The following is a 15,178-nucleotide window of genomic DNA, read 5'->3' on the forward strand; positions in this document are numbered from 1 at the left end:
TCAGCACAGGGTCTCCCTCCTTCTCACACACTTGATTTGGGTTGCCCCTTGCCTGGTGATGCCGCTCGGACACCTTCGGGTGGTGTGATGAGTTCTGACTCCGCAGAGGTACAGACCCACGTGCCTTGTCTGCAGCGGGGAGACGCTGCAGCAGAAAAATCTCTTTCCCTTAGCCCATCTTGGTCGGAAGTTCAGGGTGATGATAGACCCCTGGAAGATGGTGACTCCAGCCAGGTGAGAGGTGCAAGTGGAGAAGGCTTTGCGCTGGCCCTTAGCAGAGCTGATCTTTGAGACGGCAGAGAGGATGAAGGTGTAGGAGACCAGGATGGCCAAGATGGTGACCATCTCCACCAGTCCTGCGGGGCTGACACATGTTGATGTGGAGACGGAGCAGGAGAGCGCTAGAACAGGCATGAGGTTGCAGTAGAAATGGTTGACCTCGGCTGGCCGGCAGAAAGCCAGGCTGAAGGTGAAGTCCATGTGCACCGAAGAGTGCAGCAGGCCAAGCACGTACGAACCGGCCACCAGCAGGATGCAGACGCTGTAAGACATGACGGCTGGGTAAAGCAAAGGGTTGCAGATGGCCGTGTAGTGGTTGTACGCCATCACAGCCAGAAGAAAGCACCTGGTGATCCCAAAAGCTATGAAAAAAAAGTTGGGTGGCACAGGTAGCTAGAGAGATTGTTTTCTTCCTCATCAGAAGGTTCATTAATGTCCTCAGCGCCACCACCGATGAGTAGCAAGCATCTGGGAGAGATAAATTGCTAAGGAAAAAGTACATGGGCGATTGAAGATGACCGTGGCTCCTGATCTGTGCAACCATGCCCAGGTTCCCTGCCCGCATGATGAAGTAAATGAGGAGGAACAGGACAAACAAAGGCACTGGTAGTCGTGGGTTGTCTGTCAGTCCCACAAGAGTCAACTCCATAACTTGCTCGGTGTGGTTTTCCTCGGCCATCTTCTCCAAAAGCACTGTAAGTCATGTTCATAGAGCCGGAATAAAAACAATAAATTAATGGAGGGACTCAGCACCTTAAAAGACCAACAATCCCCAGTGCCTGTACTGGCTAACCCTCTCGTTATCAGAGATCTGTTTAATTTTAAATCAACATTCATCGGTGTGCATTTTTCTTTCAAATTTGAGGCGAACACACAGGTTTTGGTATACACAGTCTTGACAACCCCATAGGAAAGGAAAGTCGCGGCCGTACTGAACGGCTGAACTGCGCACTCCAGGGACCGGGTCCGTAAGGAAAGGCAGGGCGAGGCGATGGATAAATGCCCGCGGCCGCGCGCCACGGGCAGTGGTGGGACAGGCGAGGACGTACCTGCTTGCTCTGCCCCGTGAGACGAGCTGACGCGGGGATGTCGCACAGGGAGCCTCAACGCGCTTTTGTTCTCCAAACCTGTGAGCCCGTCAGCGCTTGCTGGACAAGACCATAAGTAAGTGTTTCTGGGCAAAAAGGGCCCGCAAGGGATATGGTATCATGGCTAGGCAAGGAGATAAATCTTCAAGGGGATTCGTTTTTCTTTTCTTTGTCTCCTCATCTCTCTGCCCATCCCTTGTGTTGCCTGATGACAAACGTTAGAACCAACATATGAGGCCAGATGGGAAAATCACCGAGCCCACTGCAGCCCCTGGGAGAGGCAGCCAGCACCAGGGGCACCTGGAGAGGGTCTTCACAAACCTGGCTGGAGCACGGGGAGAGTTGCAAGGAAGCAGCAGGACACAGCTCGTGTTCTGGTCTCCCTACGGAAGAGTCTATCGCTTTCATTGGCTTTCCTGCAACTTCAGCAAAAGTTTCCAGCACCACTTGTAGGAAAACTTGCAAAAAAGGTGAAGCAGTTTCTTAGTTATTAAAGTATTTTTTTTTGCTTTATAAAGTCTTAGTCCAACTGAAAGGAAAAAAAAACAACAATAAAGCTCTTTTTATTGTTATTATTATTAATATTATTGTTGTTATTATTATTATTATTATTAAGACTGTTAGGAGGAGGGATTAGGTGGACTGAAGTAGATTCCTCTCCTTCAAATTTAGATAAATAAAAGGTGAGTGATTAAGTCAGAGTTTCTTGTCTCCATTTGTGACCAGTAAAGGCGTGTTTCTATTTTTCTAGTTTTTGTTCAGCCAAAGAGTGCAGTTTAAAGAGTTTAAGTCTGAAGATCTCCCAGCTTCCTCCCCTCGCCGTGTTTTCATTTGCATCGCAGGCTGGGTCAGGCTGCATGAGCTGGGTTCCTTTTGGATGAAAACAAACTGAAAATGGGCTTGAGGGGGGCACCTAATGCACTTCCACCTCCAGCAGGCGTTCAGATCCCCGGACCAGAATAAATTTAATCCAGAGGAAACTGTTCTGAAACGCGTATACCATAGACAGCAGGGCAGTCCTTTTGATGTTCAGACCTGCTCCTGTTGCACCACATCCACCTTAACCGTCTGTCCCAGGACGTGACAAAATATTCTCTTACTCCCACATATTTTAGAGGAGACCTAGCTAATTATCTCATAGTTAGACAATGAATTTTTAGAATTTGAGGGCCAGGTGAGCCCATTCCTGTGCTTATTCTTAAGTCCCAAATTCGTACTGGTAGGAAAATCACGTTTATGAAAACCAGTCAGACATGGAGGATGTATGCAGTGTACTTCAACTTGCCTCGCAGTTTAAGAATTAAAAAAGACAAAAGCAAATCTATCCCAAGGCAATTAATGACAAGAAATTGAAGGTGTGAGGTGTCCTTGAGGAGGTCCAAAGGTGAGGAGAAATGCCACGAGCTTCCCCGGCTCCCTCTGCTAGGGGGTCAAAGGCAGGCAGGGACAAATCACCCCATTAGTGAGAACCAAGGGGACGACATTATCTGCACACATCATGAAGACAAGGATGTCTCTTTCTTTAATGAGTGTACGACCAAGCTTGTGCTGGCAGAGAAAGCCCTCCAGCAGGCCCTCCAGCAGGCCTGAGCTCCAGTCTCGCCATGCAGGCGGTTACAGCTATTTCCATCACAAGTGATGCGGCTCCCCTTCCCAGAGCAAGAAGTCATCCTTGGGGACCAACCACCCTTCCAAGAGTCATCAGCTTAACAAGACCTTCTGGGGTTTACCAAGAAAGTTTCCTAATCACCATGAAAGCTTCTCAGTGGGCTTGTAGTCAACTTACCTCATTGTTCTTAACAAGCCATGAGAGACTAATTAGTGGGGGCTAACAAGAAAGAAACTTTCTTCCTTGTTAACAACAAAGTGCACTTCTACAGCTGCCTGGCTTGACAGAGCTAGTCCAGGCCCCAAAGCCGATGAGTTGGAGGGTCAGTGTGTTGGCCTCTGACTGTATTAAGGACAATCGTGTGGGCCTGGGTGGATGGAGAGCAATGCTCCTCAAGGTTTCTCTGATTAAAGTACCTGCCCCTCATCCCTGAGATTAAATTCCCACCTGCAGACTGAGGTCCTTCTTCCTTGGTGGGATGATGCGGTGACCCAGCAGCACCCTGAGCTCCTTGCCGAAGAGGTATGTTGTGGTGCTTGGTGGGAGCACTGGTTGTGGTGGGAGTTTCTTCCATGACAGTCTTGGGTCTGCTTGGGATCACTTCTAAACGTTTCCACCCCGCATTTGTTCCTGGCCAGCACCCTTTCCTCTCCTATTGGCCTATGGCGTTTGCTACACTATAGTTGCTGAAGTTTGTTAATCATTCCCCTGTATCTCATGATTTATTTTAGAGAGGAAATCATACAATTGCTCAAAACGAAGCAAAAGCAGTTAGTAATAATGTAACCAAAATAAGATCAAAGTGCCAGGATGGGGAGCAGGTACCTGACTAGTGGGTGGTTTTACCTAGGAGATGCCAGATGATAGCTCTCTGGTTCTTCAGCAAGTTGGAGGCACTGCAGCAGTTTCTCAAATAAATTTGAAAATACAGCTACAGTTGAGCTGAAATAAGTTGCAGAAAAGGGCTGGCGAGCCTTGTCGCAGTGAGTAGCTGTTATGAAGCCCCGTGTCTATTGCTAGCACTGGGAGCACTAAATTACCGAGTCTCGTGTTCAGCAGAAATGTGCCCAGTGTTTGATATGAAGAGAGCTCTGGTCATCATTGTCACGCTGAAAGCAATAGGTGGTGTGTGTTGTCGTTGCTCAAGACAACAGCGGTAATGCATTCTCAAACTACAAAGGGTCAGAAGGGCTTAAATTTTTGAAGTTAAAATAATATCAGGCTGGAAACACAAATAGACGTAGCTAATGCATCCCTGAGACAGGCCAGTGGATGGCCTAATCCAAAAGGAGTTAATGAGCCAGGATTTAGGAACAAAGCAGAGGTTTCCCAATACGTTTGTCCCCAGTAGCTCACAGGAGAGCACTGCTTCTTTCATACCAGAGCAGAACAGAACTGGGAAGTATAAAGGTTTCTGAGAAGACCTCCCAATTCCTCTGACACACCAGGGAAAACTATTTTTCAGACGCACGTTTCCTCTCCATCACTCTCTCCAGTGCATTCTTCACCTCCTTGTTCCTCAGGCTGTAGATGAGGGGGTTCAGCATGGGGGTCACCACAGTGTAAAACACAGAGGCCACTTTGTCGAGGTCCTGGGAGTGCCTGGAGCTGGGTCGTGAGTACATGAACGCAGCAGATGCGTAGAAGAGGATCACGGCGGTCAGGTGGGATGCGCACGTGGAGAAGGCTTTGTGTTTGCCCGAGCGCATCCTCAGGATGGTGGCCAGGATGTAGGTGTAGGAGATGAAGATGGTCAGGTTGGTGACAAACAGGTTGAAGCCAACCACAATGAACATCATAATTTCATTGACAGTGGGGTCTGTGCAAGAGATGGCGAAAAGCAGGGGGCCCTCACAGTAAAAATGGTTGATGATGTTGGGACCACAGAAGGACAGCCGAAGTGCAAACCCCGTGTGGATAGTGGCATTCACGATCCCAGCGAGGTACGAGCCGGCTACCAGCAGTGCACAAACTCTGCTGGACATGGAGATGGCGTAGAGCAGTGGGCTGCAGATGGCCACGTAGCGGTCATATGCCATCACAGCCAAGAGGTAGCACTCGGTGGTGGCAAAGACCGCATAGAAATAAAGTTGTGTGAGGCATGCAGAGTAAGAAATGACCTTCCTTTCTGACAGGAGATCTGAGAGCAGTCTGGGGGTGATTGAGGAGGAATAGCAGATGTCTAGGAAGGACAGGCTGCTCAGGAAGAAGTACATGGGGGTGTGAAGCTGGGCATCCAGCCTGATTAACACGAGCACCCCCAGATTCCCCAGCAGAGTGATCACGTAGAACACCAAGAAGACCATGAAGAGGACAGCCTGGACATCCCCCTGCTCTGAGAAGCCCGAGAGAACAAATTCAGCACTGGGGGTGTGATTTCCTTTGGCCATCATCGTAACACGGTTCTGTAGGAAAGCAGAGATGCAGAGAAACACAGAGTCAGCATGTTCCGGTTTTCCTCACAAACAAACATTAAAGATGCTTTTATTTTTATCAGGAAACACAAATTTCAGAGGCAGGAACTGTTGAACAACATATTCAGTGTTTGTCTCAAAATACACTTTAAAGTAAACAAAGTGCACGACTGAATTTATTTCTAATGGTTTTATTCTAGTCTAGTCACCACTAATTTGGTTTGATAAAGTCACTCTGCAAATCGGAAGGCTTATTCCACCTCCTGAAGAAGTTAAGAAGTTTGTTACTCATCAGATCCAAAGAGGTAACCACAGCAATTTACCCTGACATTAGAAATCAGTGTGCATTTAAAAACAAAACCAAACAGAGCAAAATTAAAAAACAAAACAAAACAAAACAAAACAAAACAAAACAACCCCCTTGTTTCAGAAGATCGAAAGAGAGAAAGCACTGGTGAGAGATCAAGACATTTTTAAAATAATTTCCTTTAGGAGAATCAGAACAAGTTAAAATAAACCTCTAATTTCTTCCCTTCCTTCCTATGAAACTCTGAAACGAAGTTTGAAACAGGAGATTTAGTGTAATCCACAGTATGATGATGTGGATGACATCCACATCATTCGTGTGATGCCACTGCCTTGAGAAAGACGGTGGAAAGAATTTTAAAAGGTTGGTACTGGTGGAAACCCCAACAACGCTACAGTGCCATTATGAACTGGGGGGTAAGGTGCTGATAATGCAGTTTAAAAAAAAAAAAAGAGAGAAAATTAAGCTCATGTCCTCTTAAAACAGAAGTTAGGAATGGTCCCAGCAATTGCTCACTGAGGGTTTTGAAGTGTCAAAGAGATACCAAATGATACCGTTGGAAAGGACCCTTCTGCGTGAGGAGAGTTCAGCACACGTGTCCTACCTTGACTTACACATGAGGCTCCCTTAAATCTGGATTTAGTCAAATATTTGTATTTCATTCCCGCATTAAGTCAGTTGCAGAAACTTTCACACCCCTCTGAAACAATGTGAAGCTTGCCAAATAACCCAGGCAGTGCTGCTGTGATAGTACAGCAAACAGCAGCCCATGCACCGCCAGTCCGCCCTCTGCTTCGGGTGAACGGTGCCGGACAAAGCAGAACTCGAGGACGGCGAGGGGCCTTGGCCAGCATGGTGACACGCCTCGGACCACCGATGCTTTGCAGAGCCACTTCATCACGTTGTCCAAGCTGCTGCCCCCTCCAGCCACTGGACAATAATTATGAATCCCAATAATCCTGATTAAAATAATCAGCGGAGACTGAGGGGCTGCTGACCTCTGGCAGTGCCTATGTATCTCGGGGGGCTTCACTCATGGCCTGAGCTTCTGGCTGCCTTAAATTTGGAAAAGCAGCTTATAAACACCTGGGTTTCGCATGAGATATCCCGACCTTGGGTGACTATTTTGAGTGAAAACAGGCTCCTGCCTCAAGTCCTCCCCTTGCAACAGATCGACCCTTTGCAGCATCGTGTAGGCTAAAACTCACCTGCCGGCTCACGTCGCGGGGCCCTTCTTGGTTTATCACAGACTTGTCATCTCCTGGGCCAAAACTTTATGGGAGAAATAAGCCCCAGTTTCTCCCAGTGTTGGTGTTAAAAGCACTCATGCCACTACGAAGGGCGTCAATACTTGACCAAGAAAAGCTGCTGTTTATAGGACTCATTAAAAGACCGAGGGGTTTGCCGCTGCCCTCCCGGGTGTGCCACGTCGGAAATTTCTCTTGGGAATTTTGGCTTTGGAAACAGCTCCTTAAGGAGAAGACATGCACTGATAAATAAACACAATTTCTTTCAGCAAGTTAAATGGAAGCCTGAGTGGTTTTTTCCCCATTTCTTTATATATACATAAAGAATTTTCAACATATATATAAATTTATCACTTGGAATATATAATTTATCTCTTGGAATCACAGAGAATTAAAAAGAAGTGGTGTAAGAAATAGAGATTCAAGGATTAGGAGATAGCTCAGGATTTGGAGAAGTGTCGCAAATGTTACTGGGGAGGAAAGGAGAACCACTCAGGAACTCTGCTGCTGCCGTTTGTTCTAACATTGTCTGGGGTATCCTGTTGTTTAAAAACCCAGAGAGTTGATGCAGGCATCCGTGAGAGTCACAGCCAGGTTACGGAGAAAAGTTTCTCTTTTATTGCTCTGAAAAGAACAAAACAGCACTAGTAGCTGTGATCAGATCGAGGGAATTATTCCCTGTCCATCCATGGAAAATAGAAACCTTTCTTCAGGAAGTTAATATCTGGTATGAGTGACCTTCACGTCAAAGCTAAAGCATAGCTCTGACACTATCTTCATCCCTTTTGCTTTCCTGTTCTTTCCAGAAAGCGTTTTCTGGATGCTGAGCTCCGGGCTCGGCTGAATTATGAATTGTTGGTTAAAAGCTGGCTTCACCTTCTCACTTTTGAGTGGGGTTTTTGAAGGACCCCAAAACATCAGCATCACCCTTATAGAAACATCACCCTTATCGAATAGAATATGCTTAATCTAATTAATTTATTACTTCATTAATTTATGTAAATTTAGTTCATTTATGCTGAAGTTAACTCTTCAGACTATGCCCTGAGTGTGACCGCTCTGTACAAAATCCAAATTTGCCATGTAGCCGTGTCAGCCCGTCACCCTTCGCTGCCAAGCAGCAAGCGGAGAAAACCATGCATTTTTTCCAGAAAAATTCATCTCACCCCGATGTGGGTGTTTAAAATAGCTCAGATGAATCAAAGCCCCCAGACGCATAGTTGCCTCCATAAGGGGAACCGACGGTGACTAATTCAGATGTGAAAGCCTACAATTAGATAGGATGAGTCCCGGGCCGAGATGACTCAACCCCTGAAACCTGGAAGCAGAAATTATTAATAAGCTGCAGCTGGGACGGAAAATAAACTTTGCCTGGATGGAGACACATAACTAGGAGAGGAGGTGGGGGGGGAGTTTTGGCCAATGTTGAGGGTCTTGGAGCCATCAAACGACTCGGGCACATCTGAATAGAACAGATGGCCAGAAGCATGGAGGCTTTCTGTGTTGTCAACATCAGATGACATCCTGGGAAAAGCCAAGACTGCTCAGACAATGTCTTGAAAGACTGTTCCTGGCCAAGTTGAGTGACTCCTTGTCACGGGGGATAAAACTCCACCCTGCTCCTCCGCAAAGGAGCATGCCAGCATGGTGGCTCCAGGCTGGTAGCTTTCCAGGGGGAGACCCATCCAGGAAAGCAAGATGCCCAGCACAGAGGGTCTGCGTGCAATCTATATGAAGCATGGGCATGTGCTATTCCCCATAAAGACTACGCTTGGACAAACCAGAGAAAATAATAAATCAGGTTTATTGTACTAAAGCAAAACCTTAGGCAACCACTTACAAATTTTTGAAAACAAAGTTATGAAAGACGTTTTCCCTCTCCAACAAGTAGTCTTTATTTAGCTTGTCCCCTTCTGCTCTGAGCCACATCTTTCAGGCCACAGAATTTAACGTTGTTGTAACATCGAGTAAATCCTCTCTTGTAAAAAGCATCAGCTGTGCACGTTCTAGTGCTGCTTATAAATTCATTTACCTCAAAAGTTTCACTGACAATGTACGTGCTTTTAGCACTGTCTCTCTTTCCTGCATTCTTTCCTTCTTTCAGACATTGTAATTACAGGTAATTAAGGGACCCCAACATGGAATTAATTCATAATTCAAACTCTGTGGTGTTCAGCACGAGGTAGAGCGTCTACGTCTCACCAGATGCGCAGAAATGTACGGTGCCCTTCTTCCGTCAGGTGTCACCCTCACTTCTTCTGCTGACGCCACTGCGGCAGCTGATACCTGCTTCGGTCTGGGTAGAGCGGGACCTGTGGGAATACACGCAGGAGAGGAGCTGGTTCGTAGCTCTTCTGAGGGTGCTCCTCACCTCCTTGTTCCTCAGGCTGTAGATGAAAGGGTTGAGCATGGGGCTCACCACGGTGTAGAAGACGGAGGCTGTTTTCCCTTGATTTTCTGTGTGTCTGGAAAAGGGATGGAAATACAAGAAAGCCGCAGAGCCGTAGAAGAGGGCAACAACCATGAGGTGGGAGGTGCAGGTGGAGAAGGCTTTGTGCCTGCCCTCTGCAGAGCGGATGCTCCAGATGGTGAGGAGGATGCAGGCGTAGGAGGCAACAATGGCCAAGACTGAGGTTGTTATGATGAAGCCAACACACGCGGCCATCAGCATCTCATTGAGCCAGGTGTCGGAGCACGAGAGTAGCAGGAGTGGTGGGATTTCACAGTAGAAATGATTGACGAGGTTTGGGCCACAGAAAGAGAGTCGGAGGAGAGCGCTGGTGTGCACGAGGGCGTTCAGGCTCCCGGCGGCGTAGGAGCCCACCACCAGCTGGACACAGACCCCATGGGACATGGCAGCCAAGTAGTGCAGAGGCTCACGGATGGCCACGTAGCGGTCGTATGCCATGATGGTCAGAAGGACGGCTTCTGTGGTGCCAAATACTGCAAAGAAGAAAAACTGTGTGATGCAGCCATTGAAAGAAATGACATTTCTCTCTGCAAGGAGACCTGACAGGAGCTTCGGCATGATGGATGAAGAATAGCAGACGTCCAGGAAAGAGAGGTGGCTGAGGAAGAAGTACATGGGCACGTGAAGCTGAGAGCTGGTCCTGATGAGGACAATCATCCCCAGGTTCCCCACCAGCGTGGTGATGTAGATGAGTAAAAAAATCACAAAGAGCAGCTCCTGCAGGTCGGTGAAGCCCAAGAGGACAAACTCGATCACGCTCGAGTGGTTTCCCCCAGCCATTGTCCTGGCGCCAGCACCGAGGAGACAAAGAAACACAGGGAAGAGGTGAAATAATTCCTCCCAGCTTGCAGGAATGTGCAGTGCCTGAGGCTGGCGCAGGATTTGGTGTTTCCTGGATGAATGCTCCTACTTATTTGGGGAAAAAATAAGATAGTTATCCTCAGTGGGCAGGTTGGAGATCAAAAATAATATATGGAAAAATAACATATTGACAAAATAATAGCCAATAGAAGATCATAATATGGAAAAAAATCTTAAAGCTTAAAGCTCTGGCTGGCACGTTATGGAAAGAATTGGTCTTGCAAAAGATCTCGCAAATGATGCCTTCTCATGCACATCCAAACTCTTTCCAATATGTGGGCATGTTTGGGAGGATTTCTTTCCTGTTGTTTGGGGGGGTGTTCTTATTTAGGGGGAAGTAAATGAGGTAATATTGTGCCTTAATTTGCCACATTAATTAGTGTTGCACTAAATAGATAACAGACCACGTTGGAGTGGTTTTCTGACTCTGTAGTGATAAGTTTGGGTCAATTAAAACGAGACTAACATACCTGATTGCAATTTCATGTATCCGTAGCTTCAAGAGAAAAACACCCCCTTCTAATCTGAATTATACTTGCATGCCATCTTCCTTGCGCCTCTTGGGTCTGCTAATATCAGGAATTTTCATCCAAAATTTGAGTTAGGAGCTAGGGTTCAGATATACTGGAGTAGGCGTTTTTTCCTTCAGGAAGGACCTTCATAAGTTCAATGTTGCTTCATGGCAGGGTTCCTGCTCCTGCGGGGGGTGGACACACTGCTTAAGGAAGCCTTTCCCCACCCAGCAAAAAAATTGTCCCCAAACCTCTCAAAATTTCACCCTCCCTCTGGTTAATGGTATCTCGAGTCGTTCCCAGAAAAAGACTCACTGGTCCTTGAGCTGAAGCTAAAACACAAGCTCCGTCGGTCTTTCCAAAACCAGGAAGGTTTCCCTGAGGCAGACTCCAACGAGGCTGGAAGATTTAAGTTTTACCCCACGCCCACAGAATAAATTACCAAACGGTCTCTGGGCACCTGGAAGCAGAGTGAGCCTTCCCCAACGAGCCTGGGATAAACAGAGAGATTTCCCTCCGAGGTTTTAGGGGTGGGATCCCCAGGGCACGTGGGAAATGATGCCTGCAGAGCCTGAGCAATTCCACTTGTGCACACAGCTTTGCAAGGAGGAGCGGAACACAAGGCAATGCATTTTTGTTGAAGGCTCGAATTTGAAAGATTTTTTTTCTTCCCCAGGAACATGCAATAAAAAAAAAAAAGACTACTCTAAGTAGTGGATTAATTTAAGGAAATTATTGGTTTATATTTGCAATGATCAGTTAGATTCATTTTCTTTTGTGCTACATATTTCCATAGAGCAGATGTGGATATATTAAAGAAAAAGCGGATTGGAATGCAGATATCAATTTGCCATTGTGGTGTCATTTCCTTTTTTCGAGGTAACTTGTCATTTTCCCCTTACGCTTGGCTATGGTTTTGCCCCATTGCTGCCCAGAAGGTAGCGTCCCAGAGCAGGCCCTCCTAGCAGCATTCGCAGGGATGCGGCTCTCTGAAAGCCTCTCTCCATGGGTAGGATGCATCACCCATGCCCGTGTCGGGACAGTGAACTCGGACTTAGGTAGCTCTCTTCTAGACATTTGCAATTAGGTGCGTGCATTTCAATCAGCACTTTTTTTCCTTCCTTTTTTTTTTTTTCCTGCTGCCCATCTGCTGGTCACACACCTTGGTGTTCAGTCTCGCTATAATTTAACCTCGTATACTTTCTTCCTCTGTTCTTCTTCATGGTTTAAAAAAAACAAGACAGAGATGACTGCTTCTCATGTTATCCACTAGAGATGACCTTAAAATATGTCTATTGCCTGTCTGAGAAATGAGTATTACTATTTCTTCCCTTCTCACTTCCCTCTTTCCATCAGCCTCGCTGTCCGTTTGCTAGCAGCGGCGAGATGACCGTCTCTTCAGGACGATTGCTCTCCTCCCATCGCCCTTCTCGAAGCAGCTTTTACTTCCCCATTCCTCAGGCTGTAGGTCAGGGGGTCATTGCAGAAAGCCCCTTGTCGCGCTGCTAACGCTCTTCTCGGGGTGCTGGTGGGCGTCTTTGCTGCAAGGACGTATTGGTGGCTCATCTTCAACTTGGTGGCCACCACAACCTCCACGTCCTTCTCTGCCAACCTGCTCTCCAGCCTCTCCTGGTGCCTGGGGCAATTCTTACCCATGGGTAGGACTCAGCATTTTCCCTTTTTGAAGTTTGTGTGATTCCCATCTGCCCATTTTGGACAAAAAAAGCTGCCTTTGAAAAGCCATTTTGCATCATGTGCTTCAAAGTTAAAATATCCCCAGGGCGGGTGTTTGGTGCTTGTGAAAGCAGGAAAGGAGACCGATAGTGTGCCACCTTCCCTGTAGAACAGAGCAGTTGACTACGGACGGGGTTATGCTAAATTGTTTTATCACCTTTAAATGGGGTCAGGAGATCCAACTGCAGTCATCGACACCCCCTTGGGCAGGGGAAGGAGGCGACTGCTGGTTCCCATTGCTAACATCTCACACGTTGGGTGGCCATCTCCTCGTCCTCAGTAATTCCCTCCTTCGCCTTGGTGGTGTTTATGTAGGTGAGCGTAGACATCTCAAACACACACGTTACCCCTAACAGCATCCGCACCAGCCATTCTCAATACCACTGCTGGTCTGCGTAGCGTAAAACACCACCCGTCCCATCCCAGATACCCCCATTTCGTCGCACACAGAAGCATCCCTCTCTCTGGGGTGTCCGCCGTAGATGCACGTGCTGACGCCGCAGGTGTCTAAAGCCAGCGGCGCTTAGCCTTGCCCCGGGTGTCTCTCTGTCCTTGCTCAACCCAACCTTCCCCTTTTCACTTTCCCTCTTTCTCAAGAGATGTGGAAAAGGCAGATTTCTCTTTCTTGGGTCTTTCTGAGCCGTGAATGGTGGTAAAGGCAGACACAGAGGGGAACTCACCGGTGTTTGGCCAGGGTCTCCTTGCTTCTTCCACTAAGATCTCAGGAGGGTTTTTTCTCTAGAGCAGTGATTGTATCTAAAATGACCTGTTATAATATCTCCCAATCCTCTTCGGAAAACAAGAGCTGCCTTGGCCATCGATTGTAAGGGGAGTAAGCCCAAACCGAGACGCTCCCTGTCGTTTCTGTACCAAGGGAAACGGAAGGCAGCTCGCCTGGAGAGAAAAGGGTTGTGCCCCGGGTTCCTGGTTCTTCCCATGGGTGACAATGGAGAGGATTCATCACCCCAGTGCAGGGTTTACACGTTTGTAAGCCAAAGTCTTCAACTCCTTTTTAATCAAAGGAGAAACCATATATTTCTCTGTTTCTATGCCTTTTTTACTCACCAGCTAGAGGAGACCTCCAGAACAGGATTCATTTCACCCTCTTTTAGATTCAGCTCATATTAAAACCCAGATCTGAGTGTCTGTCATTACCTATTTGTGAGCTAAGGTCTCGTTAAAGCTAACGCGACTCTGGCCGATACAATCAGCAGGGGTTAACGATCTCTTCAACTGACAGAACGTAGGTGTCTGCCTTGCAGTGAGCCACACCGGACCCCACCGATCCTCCTTGGCTGTAAAGGGAGCCCAGGTCACCGCCTAAGGGTGATACGGTTTTTATTTAAAGTTAAGGAGATAAGTTCTTCCCCTAAAGACATTTGAGGTGACTCCCAACTCTAGTCGCTGTATCTAAACAGGGGGAGGTGGCTCCTACCCCTGCGGTACCAGTATTTGCTCAGCGCTCTGTTTAAAGCAGATTTAACGAGAGTCAAGGCAGCTCTGCCTAAAAGCGCGCGCCTCGCTGGCTCCAGCTAAACTCCTGTTTAAACTAAAGCGTGTGCTTTCTGCAGGGGACAATTTCAGACACAAGACCCCAAACACGTAATAACTACGGTGTTAAACCACTGGCTCGTTTGCCTTACTTCTGCTTTCTTAAGTAAAATGAATTCCAGTTGGAAACTGATTTGCGTCTGGAGTCCTGGCGCGTTTAGCGTCTCACAGAGACAAGCTAAGACCCCTTTCGAGGACGGAGCTGCAGCAGCTCCTGCCCGCTCGGAGCAGAGGAGCTCCAAAGCGACGGGCGGCTAACCGGCGTGCGTGCAAACCGAGGTGCAAGATGCCAGCCACGCCATTGCCCGTTCGTCGTGACCCACCAGCACAGGGGGTTGCAACGCTGGGTGCTCCTTCCCCCCTCTGCAGCTCTCCTCCTGGAGAGGGTGTCCCCACCGCTCGTGTAGATGCCAACCCCGCAGAGGTCGGCGAGGGCTGCTAGACCCAGCTAGGGGCTGGTTTCCCGGGCACAGCGAGCACCGCTTGCACAACGAGCAAAACGCTTTCGGTTTTGAGCGCGGCAGCTCGGGCAGGAAGCCGCAACGAGCAGAGCAACCGTGCTGTAGCCACAGGCTTGTGTTTTTAAGACACTAAGGGTTTTGTGTTGCCATTTAAACACCGGGCGATGGTGAAGGCAAGACCAGCTGGCCAGAAAGTTGTTGTATTTTACATATCCCAAATAACGGCTGTAGGTCGCTGCAGCAGGAAGAGAGGCGCTGGGACGGTAAATAAAACATTACAAATAATTCTGAGTCTTTTATTTAAAGAAAAAGGTGGCAATCTTCCCTGCACCTAAATTAAACAGCGTCCTGAGGGTGGCAGTCGGGGCGGAGCAGAAGTGTGGGAGAACAGCAGGAACCGTACGGAGGAGTAGGTCCTGGTGAACAACCTGGAGAGATGGGGGATGAAGAAGAGAGGTGAACCTTGCTCGCTGTGACCACGTGCTCCATGTGCTTCACGTTGCGGATAAGGATAAACCTGAGACTTTCTATCGTGAATTTGCAACATGGGAAATTCCAGTTGGAAACAAAGGGAGGAAAAAAAAAACACCTCTGTACGGGTGGTCAAACACTGAAAGAGGGGCCAGGGAGGGTGTGAAACCTCTG

The 15,178-nt window shown here is 47.8% G+C and overlaps 3 protein-coding genes across 3 annotated transcripts; all 3 read right to left on the reverse strand.

Moving 5' to 3' along the window:
* Positions 1-989, reverse strand: LOC142088459 (olfactory receptor 5B21-like). Its single transcript, XM_075163842.1, is given in 2 exon segments — positions 1-655; positions 657-989. Coding segments are annotated over 2 exon segments (957 nt in total). The 5' UTR covers positions 959-989.
* Positions 990-4,430: 3,441 nt separating this feature from the next.
* LOC142088327 (olfactory receptor 5F1-like) lies at positions 4,431-6,390 on the reverse strand. Its single transcript, XM_075163563.1, has one exon. It carries the CDS (start codon positions 5,367-5,369, stop codon positions 4,431-4,433), a length of 939 nt encoding a protein of 312 aa, XP_075019664.1. The 5' UTR covers positions 5,370-6,390.
* A 2,438-nt stretch (positions 6,391-8,828) lies between these two features.
* Positions 8,829-10,256, reverse strand: LOC142088324 (olfactory receptor 5J3-like). The gene has a single exon (XM_075163559.1). The coding sequence runs from the start codon at positions 10,192-10,194 to the stop codon at positions 9,181-9,183; it is 1,014 nt and encodes a 337-aa protein (XP_075019660.1). The 5' UTR covers positions 10,195-10,256; the 3' UTR covers positions 8,829-9,180.
* Positions 10,257-15,178: the final 4,922 nt, after the last annotated feature.

Source organism: Calonectris borealis, chromosome 14 (genome assembly GCF_964195595.1).
Source record: "Calonectris borealis chromosome 14, bCalBor7.hap1.2, whole genome shotgun sequence".
NCBI lineage: Eukaryota > Metazoa > Chordata > Aves > Procellariiformes > Procellariidae > Calonectris > Calonectris borealis.